This window comes from Balearica regulorum, chromosome 28 (assembly GCF_011004875.1).
Source record: "Balearica regulorum gibbericeps isolate bBalReg1 chromosome 28, bBalReg1.pri, whole genome shotgun sequence".
Taxonomy (NCBI): domain Eukaryota; kingdom Metazoa; phylum Chordata; class Aves; order Gruiformes; family Gruidae; genus Balearica; species Balearica regulorum.
The window spans coordinates 134,017-154,679 of NC_046211.1; the positions used below are offsets into that span (position 1 = coordinate 134,017).

The 20,663-nt window shown below is 65.6% G+C and overlaps 3 protein-coding genes across 6 annotated transcripts in view; all 3 read left to right on the plus strand.

Annotated features, from left to right (window-relative positions):
- LOC104632122 (cell adhesion molecule 3) overlaps window positions 1-4,738 on the plus strand; it is a 34,992-nt gene extending 30,254 nt beyond the window's left edge. Inside the window, exons 1-4 of one of the 2 annotated variants that reach the window (XR_012832636.1) lie at window positions 249-869; window positions 1,126-3,308; window positions 4,403-4,498; window positions 4,711-4,738. Coding sequence is in view for 1 of the 2 variants with exons in the window: in XM_075736950.1 (XP_075593065.1) it covers window positions 1,126-1,645; window positions 2,917-2,992 (596 nt within the window). In the remaining variant the exon portion in view is untranslated. Of the gene's footprint in view, window positions 1-248; window positions 870-1,125; window positions 3,309-4,402; window positions 4,499-4,710 lie in introns of those variants that run through there. The other variant, XM_075736950.1, reaches the window with a different exon arrangement.
- On the plus strand, window positions 4,205-4,896 carry DUSP23 (dual specificity phosphatase 23). The gene is made up of 2 exons (XM_075736952.1): window positions 4,205-4,498; window positions 4,711-4,896. The coding sequence occupies exons 1-2, from the start codon at window positions 4,229-4,231 to the stop codon at window positions 4,894-4,896; spliced, it is 456 nt and encodes a 151-aa protein (XP_075593067.1). The 5' UTR covers window positions 4,205-4,228.
- Window positions 4,897-7,354: 2,458 nt separating this feature from the next.
- IGSF9 (immunoglobulin superfamily member 9) lies at window positions 7,355-19,898 on the plus strand. 3 transcript variants are annotated; one of them, XM_075737158.1, is made up of 20 exons: window positions 7,355-7,747; window positions 8,027-8,218; window positions 12,354-12,506; window positions 12,644-12,795; window positions 13,000-13,117; window positions 13,303-13,444; window positions 13,632-13,777; window positions 13,970-14,112; window positions 14,188-14,328; window positions 14,489-14,605; window positions 14,972-15,122; window positions 15,273-15,396; window positions 15,477-15,652; window positions 15,786-16,036; window positions 16,236-16,320; window positions 16,770-16,940; window positions 17,167-17,212; window positions 17,624-19,015; window positions 19,313-19,458; window positions 19,630-19,898. In XM_075737158.1, exons 1-20 carry the CDS (start codon window positions 7,696-7,698, stop codon window positions 19,833-19,835), a joined length of 4,104 nt encoding a protein of 1,367 aa, XP_075593273.1. In that variant the 5' UTR covers window positions 7,355-7,695; the 3' UTR covers window positions 19,836-19,898. The 3 variants fall into 3 exon arrangements, with proteins under 3 accessions (XP_075593273.1, XP_075593274.1, XP_075593275.1); XM_075737159.1 differs by lacking the exon at window positions 8,027-8,218 and having other exon boundaries at window positions 7,368-7,747; XM_075737160.1 differs by lacking the exon at window positions 17,624-19,015 and having other exon boundaries at window positions 7,549-7,747.
- The last annotated feature ends 765 nt before the right edge of the window (window positions 19,899-20,663 follow it).

The following is a 20,663-nucleotide window of genomic DNA, read 5'->3' on the forward strand; positions in this document are numbered from 1 at the left end:
GGCTGAGCTAAGCTCTATGGGACCTGGGAGCTCATCCCTGGTAAACTGAGGGACTGACTCGGTGGGGAACGAGCCCACATTGTCCCCAAAAAGGGGGCGGCCACCCGTGGCTGAGAGCATCTCACTGTTACCCTGCCACTCCATTCCCCCAGCACACCCATGCAACAGCCCCACATCCCCAGCCCGGACCCCCCGCCCATCAGCCAGCCCAGCACCGTCATTACGGAGCCCGGAGCAGCCGAAATCCTCCCCCTTCCCGATCAGACTGCAGCCGGGAAGGGCTCCCCGCGCTCTGCACGCCGGCCTCGTCCGCTCGCCGGACACACGGACACCCCCGGAGGCTGCCGGACCCTCCGCCGCTCGGCTTCGTGGCGGGTTCTTCTGCCACCTGGTGCCCACAGCTCCGGCTCCGGGCTCCGGCCCTTTGGCCAGGACGCGGCGAGCAGAGCCCGGGGACGTGCCTGAGAGCCGCGGGTCGGGGCGAGGGGTTGGGGCAGCTTCCACGGTGCCTCTCGGACGAGCCAGGACCAAACCGCGTCGCTCCCACGGGGGTTTTCCCGGCGAGTGAGCCGAGAGGACCGCGGCCGGGGCAACAGCTCCAAGGGGAGCCCCGTGCAGGCGGGTGACCCACGGTCCTGCGGCACGGCCGCGTGATGGCGTGAAATCGCTCCTCCCGGGCCGGGCTGCGGGGGACCCGACTGGGGGGAGGCGGGTCCCCTCCCACCCTCCGGCCCGTAAACCCGGCGGGCGGCAGCTCTGCGCCGAGGCGGCTCCTCTCCTGGTACCGACCGCAGCACCCGGGACCATGGGCCAGCTGCAGCTCTGGCTCGGCGTCCTGGCCGCGCTCTCGGGGATCATGGCCCAGGAAGGTAGGGGTGACACCGGGGGACAGGAGGCGGCATGGGGAGGGGCAGGTCCGGCGGGGACACGGCAGGAGGTCTCGGAGCCCTCTGCTTCGTGCCAGAGCCCAGTCAGAGGGGCTGGGGGATGCTGGGGCAAGGCTGGGGTCCGCAGAGGGGACGTCAGGGACGCAGAGTCACCCGGGGGGATGGAGAAGGGCTCAGAGGTAGTCGGAGAGGGCTGCAGGACACCCCAACCTCTGCTGTGTCCCCTCTTGTCCCCCAGACCTGTACCGAAAGGTGTTTGTCTTCCGGAATGACCCCAGCGATGCCTACGTGCTGCTGAGGGCCAAGCTCGAGCAGCCGCTGCAGAACTTCACTGTGTGCCTGCGGTCCTACACTGACCTGACCCGGCCCTACAGCCTCTTCTCCTATGCCACCAAGGCACAGGACAATGAAATCCTCCTCTTCAAGCCCAAGCCTAGCGAGTACCGGTTCTACGTGGGGGGCAAGTTCGTCATCTTCCGTGTCCCTGAGGGCCACGGGGACTGGGAGCATGTCTGCGCTAGCTGGGAGTCAGCCACCGGCATTGCTGAGTTTTGGCTCAACGGGAAGCCCTGGCCCCGCAAGGGGCTGCAGAGAGGCTACACGGTGGGGGTGGAGGCAGCCATCCTGCTGGGGCAGGAGCAGGACGCCTTCGGGGGTGGCTTTGATGTCTATAACTCTTTCTCGGGTGAGCTGGCTGATGTCTACCTGTGGGATGTGGGGCTGTCCCCAGACAAGATGCGAGCTGCCTACCAGTCCCTGCGCCTGCCGCCTGCCATCCTGGCCTGGAAGAGCCTGAGCTATGAGGTGAAGGGCGACGTGGTGGTGAAACCCCGGCTCCGGGAAGCACTGGGGCCATGAGAGCCAGCCAGCTCCGGGGCTGGGGTGGCCTCAGCCCCCACTCTCCCCTTGCTGTCCCCATCACCCCTTCACCTCTACAACCCGGCAAGAAGAAGGTGCCATCTGCGTGCCCTAGCCAGGGAGCTCCAGTTGGGACGGGGATCAGACAGAGCTGGGGAGGGCTAGGGGCACCACTCAGCCTGGCAGGGTCCCGCTGAGCACCAGCACCCACCACCAACCTGTCACTAACACCTAGGGCACCCTTTCCCTCCCCCACACCCCCTGAGCTGCTCTGCAGCCAGCTCCTGCATGGGCAGGATGTGGATCCACCAGCTCTGGCACTGCCCAACCACACATGAAATGGCAGAACTGATTAGGAACAGGCAGGCAGGGGCTCGGTGCAAGCCCTTGGGGATGTGGGACCTGTCCCCAATGCCTGTCCCCATGTGCAACCACTGTCCCCAAGCTCCCTGCCAGCCCGCTAAGTCTGCAGGCTCCCGGGCAGGCAAACTGGCCCTGGGCCCCTCACCAGATTGCCAAACAGCCCTGTGGATTGGTCCTCCGGGTGCTTAGGGACAAAGGTCATGGGCAAACATGACCATTGCATAGCCATGCTCACCCTGGCACAGACCCTGAGCAGCCCCAGGGCCATGGCACGGTGGCTCCCCTCACCACAGAGGTGCCGGCGGCCAGGCTCAGCAGTGCCATGGCGTAGCTGTGGCTCTGCCTCCTAGCTCTCGCAGCACTCTTCAGCCTTGCTGCCCCATGAGGTAGGGATGGAGGGGCTGTGCCAGGGCCTGCTCCAGGCCCCATGGGGAGAGCAGAAGGTGCAGTGGGGAGCAGTAGTGAGATCCTCCTCTTCAAGGCAAGCCTGGCAAGTACCAGCTCTACGTGGGATCAGGTTTGTGTCCTGCGGCATCCTCAAAAGCATCTCAGTGAGCGACCACATCTGTGCCAGCTGGGAGTCCACCACCGGCATCATGGGCTTTTGGTTCAACAGGAAGCCCTGTCCCTGCAAAGGGCTGCAGAGGGGCTACACAGTGGAGGTGGAGGTGGCCATTATGCTGAGGCAGAAACAGGACGCCTTTGGGGCAGCTTCAACGCCCAGCAGTCCTTCGTGGGGGAAATCTCGGCCATGTGTGTGGGACACGGAGTTCTCCACCTCAGGGGTGATAGCGGCCATGCACGACAGCCCAGATGAAGCCCCCATCTGCGGATGGAGAAACTTCCTCTGCAAGATCATGGGCGAGGTGTACCTGAAGGCCTGATGCATGGCATGGGGCTGGTGCACTCCTGTCCTCTCACTCATGGTGGCCGGCAAGCACTGGGTGAGCCGTGATTGCCATGGGGTCTGTGCCCCCCGCCTCTGCTGTGTGTCCCCCTCTCTGCTGTGTGTCCCCCTCTCTGCTGTGTGTCCCCCTCTCTGCTGTGTCCCCCCCCTCTCTGCTGTGTCAACCCCACCCCCGCTGTGTAACCCCTCCCCAAAGCCACCTGGCATCGCATAAATGAAAAAAAAATGGTTTGAAAAGCAGCAATGGTCTTTGCCGGGCAAATTGAAGCCCACCAAAGCTCAGCGTGGCTCAGGTAGTTAATTAGGGCTCAGAAAACTCGTTAGGGGGAGCGTTGGCAGGAGAAAAGGAAAGGGGACGAGCCGGGGAAAGGGGCGGCCGCCAGCCCCGGGCCCCGCTCCCGTCCCAGGGCCACTCCCTTGCCCAGCGCTGGGGGACGGACACGGGCACGGAAGGGGGCCGAGAAGGGCAGCCCCGTGTCCCGGAGCCCCGGGGGGGTGCAGCCCCGTGTCCCGGAGCCCCGAGGGCGCAGTCCCGCGTCCCGGCGGCCGGCGCGGCCCCGCCGCTAGCGACGGTCCCTGCCCGGCCGCGCCGCCGCTCTCTGCAGACGCTCCGCGGGCCCCGCTCCGCCGCCGCGCGGCCTCCCCGGTACGGCGGGGCGGGAGGGGCCTGGGCCTGCTGGGGGCGGCCTGCAGGGGCGGCCGGGCCAGTGCAGGGCTCCGCGGGGGCCGGGTGCGAGCGGTACGGCCTACGGGGAGCTCCGGCCGGTGCGGGGGGGGGGGGGGGGGGGGGGGGGCGGCAGGCCTGGCCGAGGGGATGGGCCTGGCCATCTCGGGGGGCCTGAACCGGGGGGTTCTGGGGGCCCGGCCGTGGTCTCTGGTGGGAACGGAACTGGGGGTCTGGCTGACAGTCCCAGGGGGTCTGGCCACGTTCTCCAGGGGGGTGGTACTGGGGATCCCGGAGGCCTGGCCAGGGGCTCCCAGGGGGCCTGAACGGGGGTGTGAAGGGCCTGGCCAGCGGTCCTGACCTGGGGGTCCTGGGTGGTTGGGCCATGGTCTCCTGGGGGGCCTGGCAGGGGTTCCCTGGGGGCCTGACTGGGGTTCCCGGGGGCTTGGCAATGGTATCCCAGGAGTCTGGCCTGGCCGGGGTCCCCAGAGCAGCCCTGTCCCCAGGGAACGTGGTGGCGCAGGCCCACAGTGCCGGTCCCCGCAGGCAATGGGGGCATCTGAGCCCCCCAACTTCTCGTGGGTGGCGGAGGGGCGGCTTGCGGGCCTGGCCATGCCGCGGGAAGCAGGGCACTACCGGTTCCTGCTGAGCCAGGGCGTGCGGCACCTGGTGTCGCTATCGGAGCGGGCACCCCCGCACCATGGCTGCTGCCCCGCCATCCAGCTCCACCGGCTCCGCGTACCTGACTTCAGCCCCCCGACACCCGGGCAGATACAGAGCTTCCTGCAGCTGGTGGAGGAGGCCAACGCCCACGGTGAGGTATGGCGGGGGGTACATCACACCGGGGAGGCAGCGCTGAGGGGGTGACACCGTGGGGCGGGGGAAGTGGGAGAGGTTACACCAAGGAGGTAATGCCAAGGGAAGCAACACCCATAACACCAAGGAACTGGGGAGCAGGGGACGGGGCTGCAGCAGGGACACCTGCATCCCTCTGTGCTGCTGCCAGCTGAAGGTACGGTGCTGTCGGCCAGGCTGTGGCAGTGCACTGTATGCTGGGACATGGCCGGACGGGCACCATGCTGGCCTGCTACCTGGCGAAGGTGCAGAAGATGAGTGGCGGCGATGCCATCCGGGAGATCCGGCGGCTGCGGCCTGGTTCCATTGAGACGCGGGAACAGGAGCAAGCCGTGATCCAGTTCTGCCAGCGTGTTCGGTAGGTGCAGCCCCGTGGCACGGAGTCCTGTCTGTGTGTTGCTCCACTCGCCGGAGGGGCTCCTTGTGCCATGCTGGGGCCATGACTGGTGGCATGCTGGGCACAGCGAGCGGGAGGGGAGCTATGGCTCCCAAAGCCCAGCTCGCTAGTGGAATCTGCCCCACCACAGCGCTGGAGAGGACAGCAAGGAGGCGTGAGCATGACCATCTCCCCAGGGCAGCATGTGCTGGACGGGTTCAATGGAGACAGTTGCTCCAAAATGGCGAGGGGCCTTTCCCAGCACCAAGGTGCTGCCGTCTGTCCCTTCCCACATTAAAGGACTCTCCTGTGGCTTCTCTCCAGGTCTATGTGTAGGGAACCAGCAGACAGCACACACATTTGCAGCTCTGCCAGGCTGCCTGCCACCCTACTGCATCACCCAGCTCGGTCGGCAGCCGCGCTCTGGGTTCCGGGGGTTCTGGCCCCTCTTGGGTCTCTGCCTGGCCTCAGCCCGTGGGGAGCGCAAGCAGCTCCACTTCAGGCACCAGCAGGCAGGCCATGGAGCTGGTCGCCCACCAAAGCAGTGACGCCGCGTGGAGGGTGGCAGCCACATCAGCACATGGGGGCTGGCCTGGGACGCTGGTGCTTAAAGTGAAGCTTAGATGGAATTTAGGCATCTCTGTCCAAAAGTCCAATCCTGAAAATCTCTTCTCAGCTGCTCCTAACCTTGGTGGCATTTAAATCCTAAGTGCAAGAAGTGTCACCGTCCCCATTCCCGGGCATGCGGCACATGGCCGGGAGCGCCTGGCGTTCACTCGGCACGAGAACCATGTCCACGCCCCAGGCTAGCGGGGCCATTGCCTCTGTCAGGCAGCTCTGTGGCCCCAAACGTTTCTCTGAAACCGCAAAATGTCGTCATCTTCCCTCAGGAACAAAGTCCCAGGGTGATGGCAGTGGGCACTGCTGACAAAATGGCTGTGCCCTGCTCAGAGCTGTGGCTGAGGGCAACTGACTGTCTCGGGGCAGCTGTAGCACCCCAGTTTCCCCCTCTCCTGGGCCCAACTCCTCCCGCAGGGCCTGGGGTGGGACTGGTGGGGACAGAGGAGGTGACCTGGGGGGCTCTTCACCACAGGGTGCAGGGCACCCCAAAAAGCAGGGGGTAGAAAGCAGCCCACGGTTCTGCCTGGTGCCCCACAGCCCCTCCCCAGTGGGAATTTGGGAAGCACCCATGTCCCATGAGCGATGCCATGGCTGCAGTGGGCTGTGACACCACACCAGGACATGGGGCCATCTGGGGTGCTCCACTCTGCCTGCACACCTTGCCTGGGGCACGAGTGGCTGGGGGGGGCCCAGCCCTGCACAGGGGGACAGGGACTGGTACAACGGGGATGGGGCAGTGCCATCCATCCACAGTGCCTAAGCCCACAGGAGCTGCAGGACTCACATGGGCCTGTGAGATGCAGGAAAGCAGCTTAACTGCAGAATTATTTACTTTAACTCCTCTTACTTTAGCTCTGTCCTTAATAGTCTCCCAGGCTCAGGGGGCCGGGCCAGGCCGGGCCGACGGGGGGGACCATGGACACCCCTACCCCAGGGAAGGGGGGCTGGGACAGGGGGCTTTGCTCCAGCATCCCTGGTCCAGTGCTCAGTGCCGCTCCCAGGACTCGGCGGTCGCAGAGCAGGGCCTGGCACAGCACTCACAATCTGGCATGGCCATGCTTGGCCCCCAATGCCAGGCTTCATCATGGCAACAGGATGTGGGGGATGTCCCCTCCCCAGTCAGCCCCTGTCCCAAGAGGCCTTCCAGAGCCCCCGGCCTGGCGGGCAGCCCAGCTCCGGCTCAGCCTGGCGGGATGGGGACACAGCACCAGTGGCCGTCTGCGCGCCAGGGACGCATTTAGGATGGGATTAGAGAGGAGATGTCTGGGGTGGGGAAGGGCTGGTGGGGAGCCCTGGCATGATGGTGGTCACGGGGGTGCCCTGTGCCAGCACATACACTGCCTCCTGGGCGGCATGCAGTGTGATGTGACGTGGCACGGCATGGCTCAGCACAGCATGGCTTGGTATGGTATGACATGGTGTGGTATGGCAGGGAAGGGCTTGGCACGGCACGGGACAGCTTGGCACGGCACGGCATAGCATGGCTTGGCATGGCATGGCATGGCTCAGCACAGTGGGGTTCAGCCTGTAGCAGCCTTGGGTGGGCGCCATCCACTGCCAATGCTCCCGGCCAGGCAGCGTGCAGGCACAGTAGTGTTACACACCTGTGCCATTGTGTCACGCACACGTCCCCTGCCCGCACACCGATATTCCGCAGCAGTGTTCTCCCGTCCCGCAGAACTACAACTCCCAGCAGCCCTCGCGGCTCCTGCTGCCCCCACTCCGCCATTGGCCGCCTCGGGGACGCCCGGCGCCGGGCTTCCGATTGGCTGTCCCCGTGGCAACAGGCGGGGCGGGGCGTGGGGCGTGGCCCGGGGCGGCTCCTCCCGGCGCCGCGGGTTTGTTTGTGGCCGCCCGGAGGCTGTGGTGGCGGCGAGGTACGGCACGGCACGGCGGAGAGAACTGACCCGAGCCACCGTAGGACGGGCATGAAGAGCGGCGGAACGCGGAGCTGCCAGCGCCCCCCGCCTGGGGTCGGTGCGCCGTGGGCAGCCCTGCGGAACCTGCCGGTCTGCGGACCCTGAGGCGCCGGCCCCGGGAGACATCGCGCCGGCCCCCGGTGACCAACTGCTGGTCTCCGGCGATCCGCCGCCGCTCGGTCCCCCGCCGCCCGCTCCGTCCCGCCGGGGCCGCCGCGGGAGCCACCTGAGGGGGGGGCTGGGCTATGCGGTGGTGGCTGCGCGCCGCCGTCCTCAGCCTGCTCGCCGGCGCTGAGGGTAAGGGGCCGCCGTCCCACCCACGGCGGAGGGGCCGAGCCGGGGTGGGAGCCCGGGGCGGGAGCGGCCGCGCTGCCGGCGGGGCCGGTCTGACCGGTGTCGGGCCCCTGGGACGCGGGTGGCGGCGGGGACAGCGCACGTGGTGGCGTTCCCGGCATTGCAGGGCCGGGGGCGACCGCTGCCTCCGGTTGGGAAGGGGTCTGCGGGTTGGGGAGCTCGGGGTAGGGCAGCGTCCCGTCCCACTGACAGTGCTCACCCCTCCCGCCGTGGTCCCGGCAGGCAGCGGCCAGAGTGAGTCCCAGGCTGTGGTGGGGCGAGTCGGGGAGAGCACGGTGCTGGGCTGTGACCTCCTGGATGCCCACGAGGCCCGTCCCCCTCTCTACGTGATCGAGTGGATCCGCTTTGGCTTCGTCCTCCCAATCTTCATCAAGTTTGGGCTCTACTCGCCACGAGTGGACCCGGAATACATTGGTAAGTCCTGCAGCAGTGGGTGGTTATTGGGTCCTAGGGGGCTTTCCTGGTCCCAGCCTCCAGGCTGGGACTAGCCCGGGGCCAGCTGGGCTGGCTCTGGTGTCCCACGTCCCTGGTCTCCTTGGCTGGGCCCCAGCCGAGGGCTGCTGCTGTCAGACCACATTAATCATGCTCCTGGGGCAGCGGGGAAGTGCAGGGCTCTCCCTCCAGCCCTGGGCAGCAGGAGGGGATGTTGTGGGGCTGGGGAGGTCCCCACGGCAGGGCAGAGTCCCCTCCTTGTGCAGCAGCTCCAGGGAAGGCCAGAGTAGGATGCAGAAGGGATGTGGGTACCCAACTCACAGGGAAGATGCAGCTCCCAGCCCAGCTTGGCGGCTGGAAGGATCCCTACTAGAGTGGAGGGTGGGAGAAGCTCCCCAGGCAGGAGGCTCCTGGCACAACAATGGTTGCTCCCATCACCATGGCCTCTGGCTGCTGAGACCTCCCCCAGCACCACACGCTTGGGAATGGGGACAGCTGAGTGCCCACCTGCCTGTGCCTGGGCTGCGGTGTCATGGTACTGCCTGCCACGCTGCCCGGGCTCTCCTGTCCTGCCTGCTGTCCCAGACTGGGGCCAGGGACAGTGGGATGCCCTATGTCAGAGGCTGCAGGTGCCCAGGTGCTGCCTGCCGCTGCCTTGGCCCATGCGGGTTGCTTGAAGGTTGAGCCTGGGGAGGGGATTTTGGTGAAGCCACTAATTGGTGGTTCTGGGCTGGCTGGGATTTGGAGTAAAGCTGTACTGGGGAAGGGCTGTGGCGTGGGAGAGGGATATTCTCTTTATGGGATATTTAAAGCGAAGCAGTGGCAGATCTTGAGGGATCCCTGTGAGCATGGAGGTGAAGACAATGGGAGTGTCCCTCAAGGACAAGGAAGCTGGGAATGAGGGGAAGGGCTGGCAGCTGGCAGACGTTTTGGGCTGAGCCTGGCCCCAAAAACCTGTGGCAGCAACACACCAAAACCCTCCCACGGGATGAGATGAAGAGGGCTGGAGTGCTGGATCGCCGGATGGTGCTTAGGTCAGGAGCCAGCCCCCACTGCTGAAACCAGCCCTTGCCTAAAAAAAAGTGGGTTGGCTCAAACCTCAGCCTGCCATGCCTCCTCTGCCTGGCCACAGGCAGAGAGATGCTGCCTCTTCTCAGGCTGCACAGGAGGAGACCGGTTTCAGGACACACCTTGGCCTCTCCCTGCTGCCAGCCTGTGCCCGGGGACACCTTTGCTCCACAGCCAGCCCCGAGCTGGTTCTGTGGGACTGGCAGTGATAACAAACCCTCTGGTGACAAGGCACCTGCTTTCCCAGGAGGCCCAAGCTGGGCTCCTGTTACCTGAGCCCCGACATCGCGGGGCCCCTCTGCTGCAGGAGCTCCGGTTACCCAGAAGGGGCTTGGCAGCATCCTGCCTGTTCCTGCCTGCGCTGCCCTCAGCCCTCCCCCTTGTCCCTGTTGCCAGCGCAGCCCCGGGGGGCTGCAGGAGCAGGTTGGGCTGCTCTGGGATCAGCGCTGGGGGGGATGTGCTGGGGGAAGGGGGCTGGTGGCTCTAATGAGGGCGAGGTGGGTGGGCAGAGGGGCTGGCGGCTGTCACCATGGCAGCGGGGCAGCTTGTTTTCAATCCTCTGGGGGGCTGGGAAGGGATGGAGGGAAGAGCAGAGGCTGTGGGTGCAGGGTGAGGGCAGCCCCTCCTTCCAGCCCTCCCCAGGCAGAGCAGCTCAGGTGTCATCCGGAGGGACCAGGGAGCCCCTGCTGTCACCCAGGTCTCTCATGGGGCAATTTAGGGCATCCTGAGGATGGGGCGGGCTGCAGCCACCTCCATGAGAGCCCTAGGGCTGCTTGGGGAGTGGGGCCAGCTCTCCCCTGAGTGCCGCCATCCCTCATGATGTCATGGGCCACTGTCCCCTGCTGTCGGCTGGCCTGGAGCGGGGCCGGTGGTCCCTGGCCTGGCTGCCTGTTTGGGCACCCCATCCCCAGCGGGAAGTGCGGCGGCTGGGGCAGCCCCCTTTGTGTACCTCTGAATGACGGTTGCCAGGCGCTGGGGGATGCTGGTCTGGAGGGCAGCAGCGGTTTTGTTATCGGCAGGATTGTGGAAGAGGAGGAGGGGGCTGGGGCCAGCACAGGGGATTAGGGGGAGGCTGGGGGCGTCCCCAGGGCACTCTGATCCCTTCCAAAGGGACCTTTGTTCAGGAGCCTGCTGTTCCTGCCTGGCTCCTGGGGCTGAGAGCTGGCAGCTGCAGACCAGGATGGGGTTTCTCGGAACTCTCCGGAGCTGCCCTGCTTCCCAGGGCACGGCATGGGAGCAGCCATGGGCGGGACCTCTGAGATGAGGGGTGGGAGTACTCCTCGTCCTGTGGGTCTTTTGCTGTGGCTCCCATTCCTCTCTCCACTCCTGCTGCATGTCTTGTGGTCAAGGTTTACCTGGGGTGTTGCTTTGTGCTCCGAGTGAGGGATGCTGCCAGAGGCACCCAGATACGTTCGTCCATCCCCAGCATCTCCGGCTGCAGGAGACACCATGGGTCTGGGTTGGAGCTGGCCATGGGGAGAAGCAGGAGGGATGGGAGATGTGGTGGGTGGCTGCAGCAGCTTGGAAGAAGCTTCGGGTGCTGTTGGGAAGGATTTGCACATGTTTGTGTGCTGGGTTTGCACAGGGCTGCATGTCTCCAGCACTCGGCATGTGATCCAGTCCCTCAACTGCCCAGCCTCTGTGCCCAAACCAGCCTGCCCGGGTCCTGCTGCTCCTCCTCGCCAGGCTTGTTTGGCGGGATGTAGCCTCCTGCTGCCGGTAGCACCCATGCAGTGCCTGACCTGGGCTCTGGTGGCCTGGGCAGCGCATGGGGACCACCTGTGACACTGAGCTCCTGGGAAGGGCTGATGAGGGGTGGGAGGGGGGGAAGTATGGCAAAACTCGCTTTGCTGGAAACACTTCAGGAAGCTGTTGGTCGTGGAGAGCTCTGGGAGGTCCATGGGAGCATCTTTGACTGCTCTGGTGCCAAGAGCTCTGTGCGGTGCTGCCGTCGCCATGGCTGTGGCCCTGCCACGGCATCCAGGGAGCAAGGCCACTCTGGGCAATGGCATGCCTGGGGCTGAACCCACATCCCCAGCATGGAGCAACTCTCTGGGCCGTGGGTGCCTGCAGTGGGGTCGGGGTGCATAGCACCAGGGGTGCCGGGACAGTGGGTGCTCTGGCTGTGCACCCCAGCCAGGGCTGAGCCAATTGCCTGCTGCACGCCTGAGCCGATTATGGCTCTGATAATAGCCCAGTGGATTAAAGAGCTGTGCTCGCTGTCGCTTTGCACCTTTATCCTCCTCTTCATCAAAGAGGCCATGGGGCGCAGGGCCACCGCCTGCTCAGGGCAGGGGCCCTATGGCCCGGGAGAGCCCCCTGCCACCATGCCCCTTGAGCAGTCTGTAGTACCTGTCCCTGTGAGGAGGCCAAGGGGTTTGGCCTGACACACACACACCCCCCCACCCAGGGAGAGGGGATGGTGCGGGGGTGCCTGGGGCTTAGCAGGGCTCCTAAGGGTGAGACGACTAGAGGGGGCTCCCGGGGGGAAAGGGCAGCTGAGGCTGCAGGGGAAGGGTCCCTGAAGGGCAAGGGGGAAGGGTGTGGGGAGGGATTTTGCAGACAGGCTGGCAGCTTGAAGGGGAGGCAGAGGGGGTGGTGGGACCAGATCTTTTGCCCAGCTGCTGGGAGCAATGTTTGGGGCGCACAGACCCACCTTGCTGGGGCCTGTGGGGTCCCTGCCAAGGCCACCCTATGCAGAGGCGAGTAGCAGAGCCCACTGGCACGTCCTCCCCCGTTTTCCTGACAGCAGCAGGAGGTGTAGTGCTAAATGTCGGCGTAAACAACCTCCGCCGTGGCATGGCCACCCCGGCTTTTGTCCGGTGGCCATTCCCAGCCCTCTGCAGCACCTGCCAAGGTGGAAGCAGCCCAAGGGCGACATGGCTGTGCAGGCAGGCCCTGCTACTGCCAAGTGGGGCAGTCGGCCCTGCTCCCCAGGGAAGGTGCTGAGCCCATGGTGGGGGTGAACGCTGCATGGGCGGGTGGCCCGGGGACACGGCTGCTCCTGAGCCAGCAGTGCTGGCCATGACAGCCGCTTCTGGGTGTGCAGGTCGTGTGCGGATTGAGGAAGGTGCCTCACTGCGCATCGACCTCCTACGTGCTGAGGACCAAGGCTGGTACGAGTGCCGCGTGCTCTTCCTTGACCGGCACAGCACTGACGCTGACTTCCAGAACGGCACCTGGATTCACCTCACCGTCAACGGTACCGGTTGATCCCACCCTTGGTCGCTGCTCTGCCCAGCACCATCCAAGATCTCTCAGGACTGGGACTGGATCCACTGGTCTTTCAAGACCAGTTGAGCCGGACCTGGGAGTGAGATTCTGGACTTGTCTTTACAGCACCACCCACCTTCCTGGAGACCCCTCCTGCATTCGTGGAGGTGCGGGACCGGGACAGGCTGAGCCTTACCTGCACGGCTGTTGGCAACCCCCAGCCTGTTGTCATCTGGAAGCGGAGCGACCTGGCTGTCCAGAGCGGGGACACAGTGCAGGTGAGGATGGCAAACCACCGGTTACCCTCCCTGTGGTGTGTCCCCCACCTCAGCCAGGGTCTCATGAGTCAGCAATGCAACTTTGCTTGGCTGGAGAGTGGGTGCCTGTTCCCACCGTGGTGGCACCAGCCCTGCCCACAGCACCACGTTCCTGAGAGTGTCCTGTCCCTTGGTGGCTGTGCCATGTGCGCGGTGCCATTGCAGGTGAGGAACGGGACACTGAGCATCGCCGTCGTGGAGCGTGCCAGCGCAGGCACCTACACCTGCCATGCTTCCAGCAAGGAGGGCACTATCACCCACACCACCCGTGTGCTTGTGCAGGGTAAGAGCCGGTGCTCTCCCAGCCCTGGCCACATGGGGCACCCCACTGGGTGCTGCCACAGGACACAGAGGAAGCCACATCACAGGGGTTGGTTTTGGGGCAGATGCGGGTATGACAGGCTTTGGGAGCAGCTGGGGCTGTCCCCTGTCCTCAGCCCATACTGATGTCTCTGTCCCATGCTGCAGGGCCACCTGTCATCGTGGTGCCACCCCAGAACGTCACCGTCAACATCTCCCAAGATGCCTTTCTGGCGTGCCAGGCTGAGGCGTACCCAGGAAACCTCACCTACACCTGGTTCCAGGGCAGCAGCAATGTCTTCCATCTCAGGTACAGCGGGGATGGGGATGGCACCAAGGCGGCCATGGGCTGCTGCTGGCGGGGCTGGGGCCAGCAGCCTGCTGTGGATCTGAGAGCAATGGGCTGGCTGGTGCATGGCAGGGGGGTTTGCTTATTCCATGGCAGTGGGGATGGTCCCAGCTGCACCACTCACCACTGCCCTCCCCTTCCCTTGCAGCCGCCTCCAGGCTCGGGTCCGCGTCCTGGTGGACGGGAGTCTCTTGCTCCAGCGAACGACCCCGGACGACGCTGGCAAATACACTTGCATCCCCAGCAACGGGCTGTGGAAGCCGCCTTCTGCCTCGGCCTTTGTCACAGTGCTTTGTAAGAGCCCCACAGCCCCTCCGGAGCCCGGGCCACGCTGTCACTGGCTCTACTCACGGAAAGGCCCTTCTGGACCAGCCCAGGGGGGTCCCCGCAGCCCATGGTGGGATGGAGGTGCCCCTTCAGCTGCCACAGGGACTCCCGTCCCCTGCTGCCCTTGCACAGACCCTGGCACCCTGTTTGTCCTCACAGATCCAGCACAGGTGACCACCATGCTCCCAGAGACCCACCTGCCCAAGGGGATGCAGGGTGTGATCCGCTGCCCCACTAGAGCCAACCCCCCTCTGCTCTCCGTCAGCTGGACAAGGGACGGGCACCTGCTGGAGCTGGACAAGGTACCGCCACTTGCACCTGCCCTGCCTTCCCACCCCCTGAGCCCCTCATCCTGACCCCATGCCCCCCTGTCCCAGCTCCCTGGCTGGTCTGTGAGACCGGACGGCTCTATTGTCATTGCGACGGGGAACGACGATGTGTTGGGAGTCTACACATGTACTCCGTACAACAGCTACGGCACTGCCGGCGAGTCCCGGCCCACGCGTGTCCTGCTGAAGGTGAGGCTGGGTGGGTGGGCACAATGCCCGAGCCTAGGTTGCTCCTACCCTGCTGTGCTGAGCAGCCCAAGTGTGCTGTGTGCCCGTCAACCTGCCCTGCTGCTGGTCTGCACCCATCCTACCTGCTGCCCAGCCCTGCACCGGCTTGCCTGTCTTCCAGGACCCCCCTGCCTTCACGGTGCGCCCCAAGGAGGAATACTTCCAGGAGGTGGGCCGGGAGCTGGTGATCCCCTGCGCAGCCCATGGGGATCCCCCCCCAACTGTCACTTGGATGAAGGTAGGAGCTGCCGCTCTGGGGAACCACCTGAGTCTTCCTGGGAGGCGGATGCTGCTTTTGGCCTCTGAGACATCACTCTAGGGCAGTCCCCATGTCTGTGTCCCTGCAGATGCTGCAGGATGACATCTCTTCTGGTTCCTGCAAGGGAAGGGGCTCAGGGCACTTTGCTTGTGTCGCTCTCTAAGAACTCAGTGCAAAATCCTGCCCCTCAGTTCCTAAATCAGCCCCAGGGTGGTGAATCACGTCAAGTCCCATTTTCCCCGAGGGCCCAGTGTTGCAGGGTTGTTGCAGAGCAGCTATCCCAGCTCTGCAGTGGGTGGGCTGGGTGGTCACCCACTGTCAACATGTCCGTGCCTTGCCATGCAGGTAGGCAGCACAGGGAAGAGCGGCGCCCAGGTGGATGGGAACAGCAGCCTCGTCTTCCGCCCGCTCATCAAGGAGCAGCATGGGGTCTGGGAGTGTACGGCCGCCAACCAGGTGGCCAGTGTCAGCACCACCACCTCTGTCCACGTGCTGGGTGAGTCACCGGTCCCAGATGGGTAGGCATTGTCCGTGGGTGCTGGGCTGCCCTGGGGTAGATGGTACAGGGCAGAAGGGGTGGAAAGGCCCTTGCACCGCTGTTGTCCAAGCTGCCTTGTCTGATAGGTCTCTCTGCTTTCCCTGCCAGGTACCAGTCCTCATGCTGTCACCAATGTCTCCGTGCTCCCGCTCCTGCTGGCAGCCAACATCTCCTGGGAGCCCGGGTTTGATGGAGGTTACTTCCAGAGGTTCAGCGTCTGGTACACACCACTGTGAGTCCCTGCAGTGGGCAGGATCTGGTGTCCCACCTGGAGCCCTCAGCTCTGGACTCACAGGTCCCACATCTCCTCAGGGTGAAGCATCCGCCCCGGGCCCATCATGACTGGGTGTCGCTCTCGGTGCCAGTGGGGTCTCAGCACCTCTTGGTGGAGAATCTGCAGCCAGACGTGAGCTACCAGTTCAGTGTCCTGGCCCAGAACAAGCTGGGCAGTGGCCCCTTCAGCCAGATTGTCACCTCTGCACCCAGGGGTAAGAGGGGGGCCCGCACACTCCCCAAAGCAGCCCCCGTGTCTTCAGAGCCCTCATGCACATGGGAGGCTCCTGTTTCTGTCCTGCTCCCCCTCTGCATCAGCTCCCACGCCAGCATCCCCTTTCTCCTCAGGCTTCCCAGTGACCACAGTGCCTCCAGAGCCGCCGGCCATGACCATGCGCATCTTCTTGTCCCCGCCGCAGGCTCTGACTGCCAACGAGACTGTGCGTGGGGTCCTGCTGCAGTGGGAGCCCCCAGCTCAGTTCTCGGTGGCGCTGAGCGGCTATGCGCTGGAACTGCGGCAGGACAAGGGCAGCTGGGAGGTGCTGGACCGCTCCATCCCCAGCACGAAGACCCAAGTCCTGGTACCAGGACTCATCAAGGTGGGAATCTCACCAGATGCTTCCTGGCTGCAAGGCAGCTCTGGGGGGGACACATCAAGGGAGGGGGAGAGATCTGCATCACACTACCTGGAGCTGGGGCATCTGGTGATGATGCAGAGCTGCTTGGCTCTGCAGCCATGTGGGCTGAGAATTGGCTGGCCACTGTGCCAACAAGACTAATGGCCCTCTGTTCCCCCAGGACGCCTTCTATGAGTTCCGACTGGTGGCCTTTGCTGGCAGCTACATCAGTGATCCAAGCAACACGGTGAACGTCTCCACAGCTGGTAAGGCCTGGGCTGCGACCCACTTGCTCTTCCTGCCCTGCGGACAGAAACCAGAAGTGTAAAGTGCCCAGTGTGCCTAGGGTCTTCCCAAACAGAAACCCCTTCATGCTGCTCCCACCCCCAAGTGTTCCTGCTGCTAGACCAGGGCACACAGTGCCCAGAGCAGGACCCCCAAAGCTAACGTGGGAACACCCATCTCCACATGCGCATCTGGCGTGACTTCAGTCTCATGGACCAGGTAGCAGGAGAGCTCTGCACAAAGTATCCCTGCTCCTGGTGCCTGGCACAGTGGAGGGTCCGCCCCAAGGCAGAGCAGCCCCAAGAGGCAAGAGAGCTGAGGCTTTGCTGTTTATCCCTGTGGTGCTGGTGATGTGAGGGAGGCTGTGCCCGCTGTGCTGGTGTGCCCAGAGGGTAACCAAGCCTCTGACGGCGTCTCCTGTCTGGCCCAGGCATGGAGGTGTATCCGTCTCGTACCCAGCTGCCAGAGCTCCTGCCGCAGCCGGTGCTGGCTGGGGTCATTGGGGGGATCTGCTTCCTCAGTGTGGCCATCATCTTCAGCACCATGGCCGCCTGCATCATGAACCACCGGCGTGCCACACGCATCCAGAAGCGAAGGCAAGGTAGGAGCCGCCAGCTGGGTGCAGCCACCTGAATCCTGGGGTTCCCGGGGAGCTCAAAGCAACATGTGCAGGGTGGCAGGACCTGGTGCCCAGGGAGTGGACAGGCCAGCCACAGGCTGGGGGACTCACCAGGGGCGGTAGTAGGGCTGAATGGGTGCTGGTGTCTCCTCATCATCACTTTGAGTTGCTTGCCGTGTGATCCCCTTGTGTTCTCATGACCTTCCAGATCCACCACTCGTCTTCTCCCCCAGCAAGAAGCTTCCACCTCCACAGTAAGTCATGGCATGCCATGCTCCTTCCCCATCCCGCTCCTTCCCTGTCTCGCAGCGCTCCCCATCATTCACTCACTGCTGGCTGGGCACAGAGGGACAGACCAGGGGGCAGTTGCCCCCCCAGCCCACCGCCATCAGCCAAGGGCTGGCCGCAGAGGGGGCATTAGGAGCGGGCTGCTGGGGACAGGGAGTGCTGTGGGGTAGGGCTCCCCCAGGGTGCTCCTTCTGGGGAGTTTTGGCTGAAGAAAGGATCAGAAAGTGCAGGAGCAGGTCTGTTGAGCCTGCAGCAGAAGCGCAGGGTCATGGTAACTGCTGCCAGATGCCTGGCACAAGCTCTCCCGGCACAGGGGGCAGCTGGACAAGCCCAGAGCCAGGAGAGGGGTGCTGCAGCAGCTCTCTCCTTTCTTACAGCAATTCTCGCGGCTCTGGTAGCCCAGACAGTACCATGAAGCTGAAGCTGCAGCCGTCTCCCTGCCGGAGCCTGCGCAGGACACTGCTGTGGGGCGAGAAGGCCGGCACCAGCCTGGGTCTCAGCATCGCCGGGGCTGGCTCCCAGTACACCATGTACGAGAGCCACGTTGGGGAGCACGTGCCCCTGGAGCGGATCTGCCGCGGCCCCGATGGGCGCTTCGTGGTGGAGACCGACACGCGGCCACAGGAGAGTGGCTTTGGGGTGCTGCCCTACACTGAGCCAGAGCCGTACCCCCAGCAGGACCCCCCAGCGCCACAGCCCGAGCCCTACCTGCAGCTGCCCGCTGAGGAGGAGGAGGAGGAGGAGCCCATCTGGCAGAAGGGGGTCTTGCTGCGCCCCCAGCCCACAGGGCAGGCCCGACGGGGAGCCCAGGCCGCCGGCTACCGCCGGGGCCGCTACTTTGGCTATGGCAGCAGCAGCCCCACAGACGAGGCCGCAGCATTGTGCATCATCAACATCAGCCCTGTGGCCTCTGCCGCAACTCTGCCTTACAGCACCGTGGAGGAGGTGCGCAACAGCCCCGGCGGCGCTGGGCCCTGCCAGAGCACTGCCAGCACCCTGTGGGACTCGCTGCCCTTCGAGGGCTCCTCCCGGCTGCCCCTCGGCCCCCCAGCTTCCCCCAGCCTCAGCCTCGGGTGCAGCCGGCAGCCGGCCGGCCCCCCAGCCCAGAGCGGGATCCTCCAGTACTTGAGCCTGCCCTTCTTCAAGGAGATGTGCGTTGATGGCGACTGGCCCCCGCCAGAGGAGCCGACTGAGTCCAGCCATGCCGGCAGCCAGCCAGAGCCCACCGACATTTCGCCGCCTGCCCTACCAGGGGCTGAGGGCTCCCCACAGCACGCGAGGCGGACGCTGTGCCCGGACTGCATTGACACGTGTGCCAACGCCACCTCTTCCCCAGCCGCCACTTTCCTCAAGCCCCCCAGGCTGCCGGTGGGTCCCGCCAAGGCCTCGCTGCCTGGCACCGCTGCCTGGCCTAGCTCTCCCAGCCCCAGGGCTGGCCCATGCCCCCCCACCCAGCCACCTCACCGCCTCCCCACTGGCGGCAGCAGGACTGAGGCCGTGCCCTCAGCCGGCACCACAGAACCCAGCTGGGGACCCGGCAGGCCACCGGATCCTGCCCCCCTGGAGAAGTTGCCACGGGGCAGTTTGACCAGCCAGAGCAGCGGCCGGGGCAGCGCCTCCTTCCTGCGGCCCCCCTCGCTGGCACCGTCCCTGGGGGGCAACTGCCTGGCCACCCCCCTCAGGGACGGGGGCAGCTGGCACAGCAGAGGCTCAGCAGTGGAGGAGGCCAGGGCAAGGATGGATCTGGCCCTCGGTGGCACCGGAAAGAGGTGAGCTGTGGGCAGGATGCCGGGGATGAGCCAGCTCATGCCAGGGCAGCTCTCAGCCTGTCCCACGGGGCTTGGCCAGGCTGTCCCTGCACGGAGGCACCCTCAGGCCTGCCAGCCCCTGCAACACCCCAGCCGCTACTCCCACAGTCACCCCCCATAGGGTTCCTGCCATGCCTGCCCTTGGGGCCCACCCCACAGCACCCCTGTCTGCCCTCGCACCCACCTTCCACTCTCCCCCTCATACCCCCATCCCTCGAGGTCCGCACGTGGGCACTGTCCTGACACCCGTCCTCGCAGGAGGAACACTTCGGTGGACGAGAACTACGAGTGGGATGCAGACTTTGCCCTGGAGTCAGACATCCTCGAGGCGCTGCAGCTCTACCGCAGCGGGGACCCAGCGCGGCCTGTCTCCACCATTGCCCTGCGTGACCTGGAGCGGCAGAGTGAGTGTGGCACCCCCGGACCATCGTGGCCCCGCAGGGCTGTCTCCTACCCTTCCCAGGGCGAGGCGATTGGGAAAAGGGGGTGGCAGGGCCTTGAGGCACCCACATCCCTGGGGGTGGCCCTGTGGGCGGGTGACGCAGCTGGGCCGGACGCTGCCTGTCTCCCTGCAGAGCCCGGCGGCGGCGGCTCCTCCCCGGTGAGCTCTGTGTCGGCAGAGGCGTTGGTGGCAGCGGGCGGCCCTCCGGAGCGCGGCACGGCCCTGTGCCAGGAGCTGGCGGTGGCCCAGCGCCGCAAGGAGGTGGCCCAGCGCCGGCGGCAGCGGCTGGGCCCCCGTGGGTGCTGTGCCGAGCGCTTTGAGCTGGCCACGCTGCTCTAGGGCCCCCCACGACCCCCTGGGCCAGGGGAGAAGGATGTTGGGGTGGAATAAAGAGGCATGAGAACAGAACTGGCTCATGTGCGGCAGGGGGACGGGCATCCACCACCACCCCAGCCCCGAGGCACCCACCACCCCAGGGCACCTACCATCCCCTGTTCTGGTGCTCCCTGCACCCCTGCGGGCCCCCCATCATATCCCCCCCCCCCCCCCAGTACCCCATCTCCTCCTCATTCCGCTGCACCCCACCCCCCTCCGGTGCTTTGCAGAGGCACCCGTCCTGGTGTCCCCCGAAGGGTTTTCCACACCCCCCCTCCCCTTCCCGTGTCCCCCCACCCCGCTCCCGGTGTCCCCCGCAGCCCCCTCCCTGCCCGGTGCTCCCCCCGCCTCGGCTGCGGGCGGGGCGGGGCGGTGACTCCGCGCGGGGCGGGGCCTGCGTGCCTCGTTCCCTTACATGGCCATGCCGCGGGAGCGCGTCACGGGGGCGGGGCCTAGAGCGCACTACGTCATCCTCGGCCCCGGGGTCTTCCGGGGGTCGTTCGTGGGCTGCGCCACGGGTCACATCGGGTCTCCGCGGGCTGTGCCCCGGGCTTCCCCATCCCGCCCAATTGTCACCCCATCTGCCCCTCCGCGTCCCCCCCCCCCCGTCACCCTATTCTGCCCTTCAGGGACACCCCTGCCTCTGTCCCCCCCGGACCTGCCCCACACCACATCACACCCCCTGGTCTGGCCTTGGTGTCCCCCTTATCCTGCCCTGTGTCCCCTCCAGCTGTGTCCCTGGGGTCCCCCCCGTGTCCCCTAGGGGTCCTGCCTGTGTCACCTCCACATCAT

Bases quoted from the DNA above. Each gene is read 5' to 3' on its own strand.
- DUSP23 (XM_075736952.1), top strand. From the start codon at position 4,229: ATGGGGGCATCTGAGCCCCCCAACTTCTCGTGGGTGGCGGAGGGGCGG. The intron at 4,499-4,710 runs GTATGGCGGGGG...GCTGTCGGCCAG, and splicing joins AGGCCAACGCCCACGGTGAG to GCTGTGGCAGTGCACTGTAT.
- IGSF9 (XM_075737158.1), top strand. From the start codon at position 7,696: ATGCGGTGGTGGCTGCGCGCCGCCGTCCTCAGCCTGCTCGCCGGCGCT. The intron at 15,123-15,272 runs GTGAGTCACCGG...TTTCCCTGCCAG, and splicing joins CACCTCTGTCCACGTGCTGG to GTACCAGTCCTCATGCTGTC. The intron at 19,459-19,629 runs GTGAGTGTGGCA...GTCTCCCTGCAG, and splicing joins GCGTGACCTGGAGCGGCAGA to AGCCCGGCGGCGGCGGCTCC.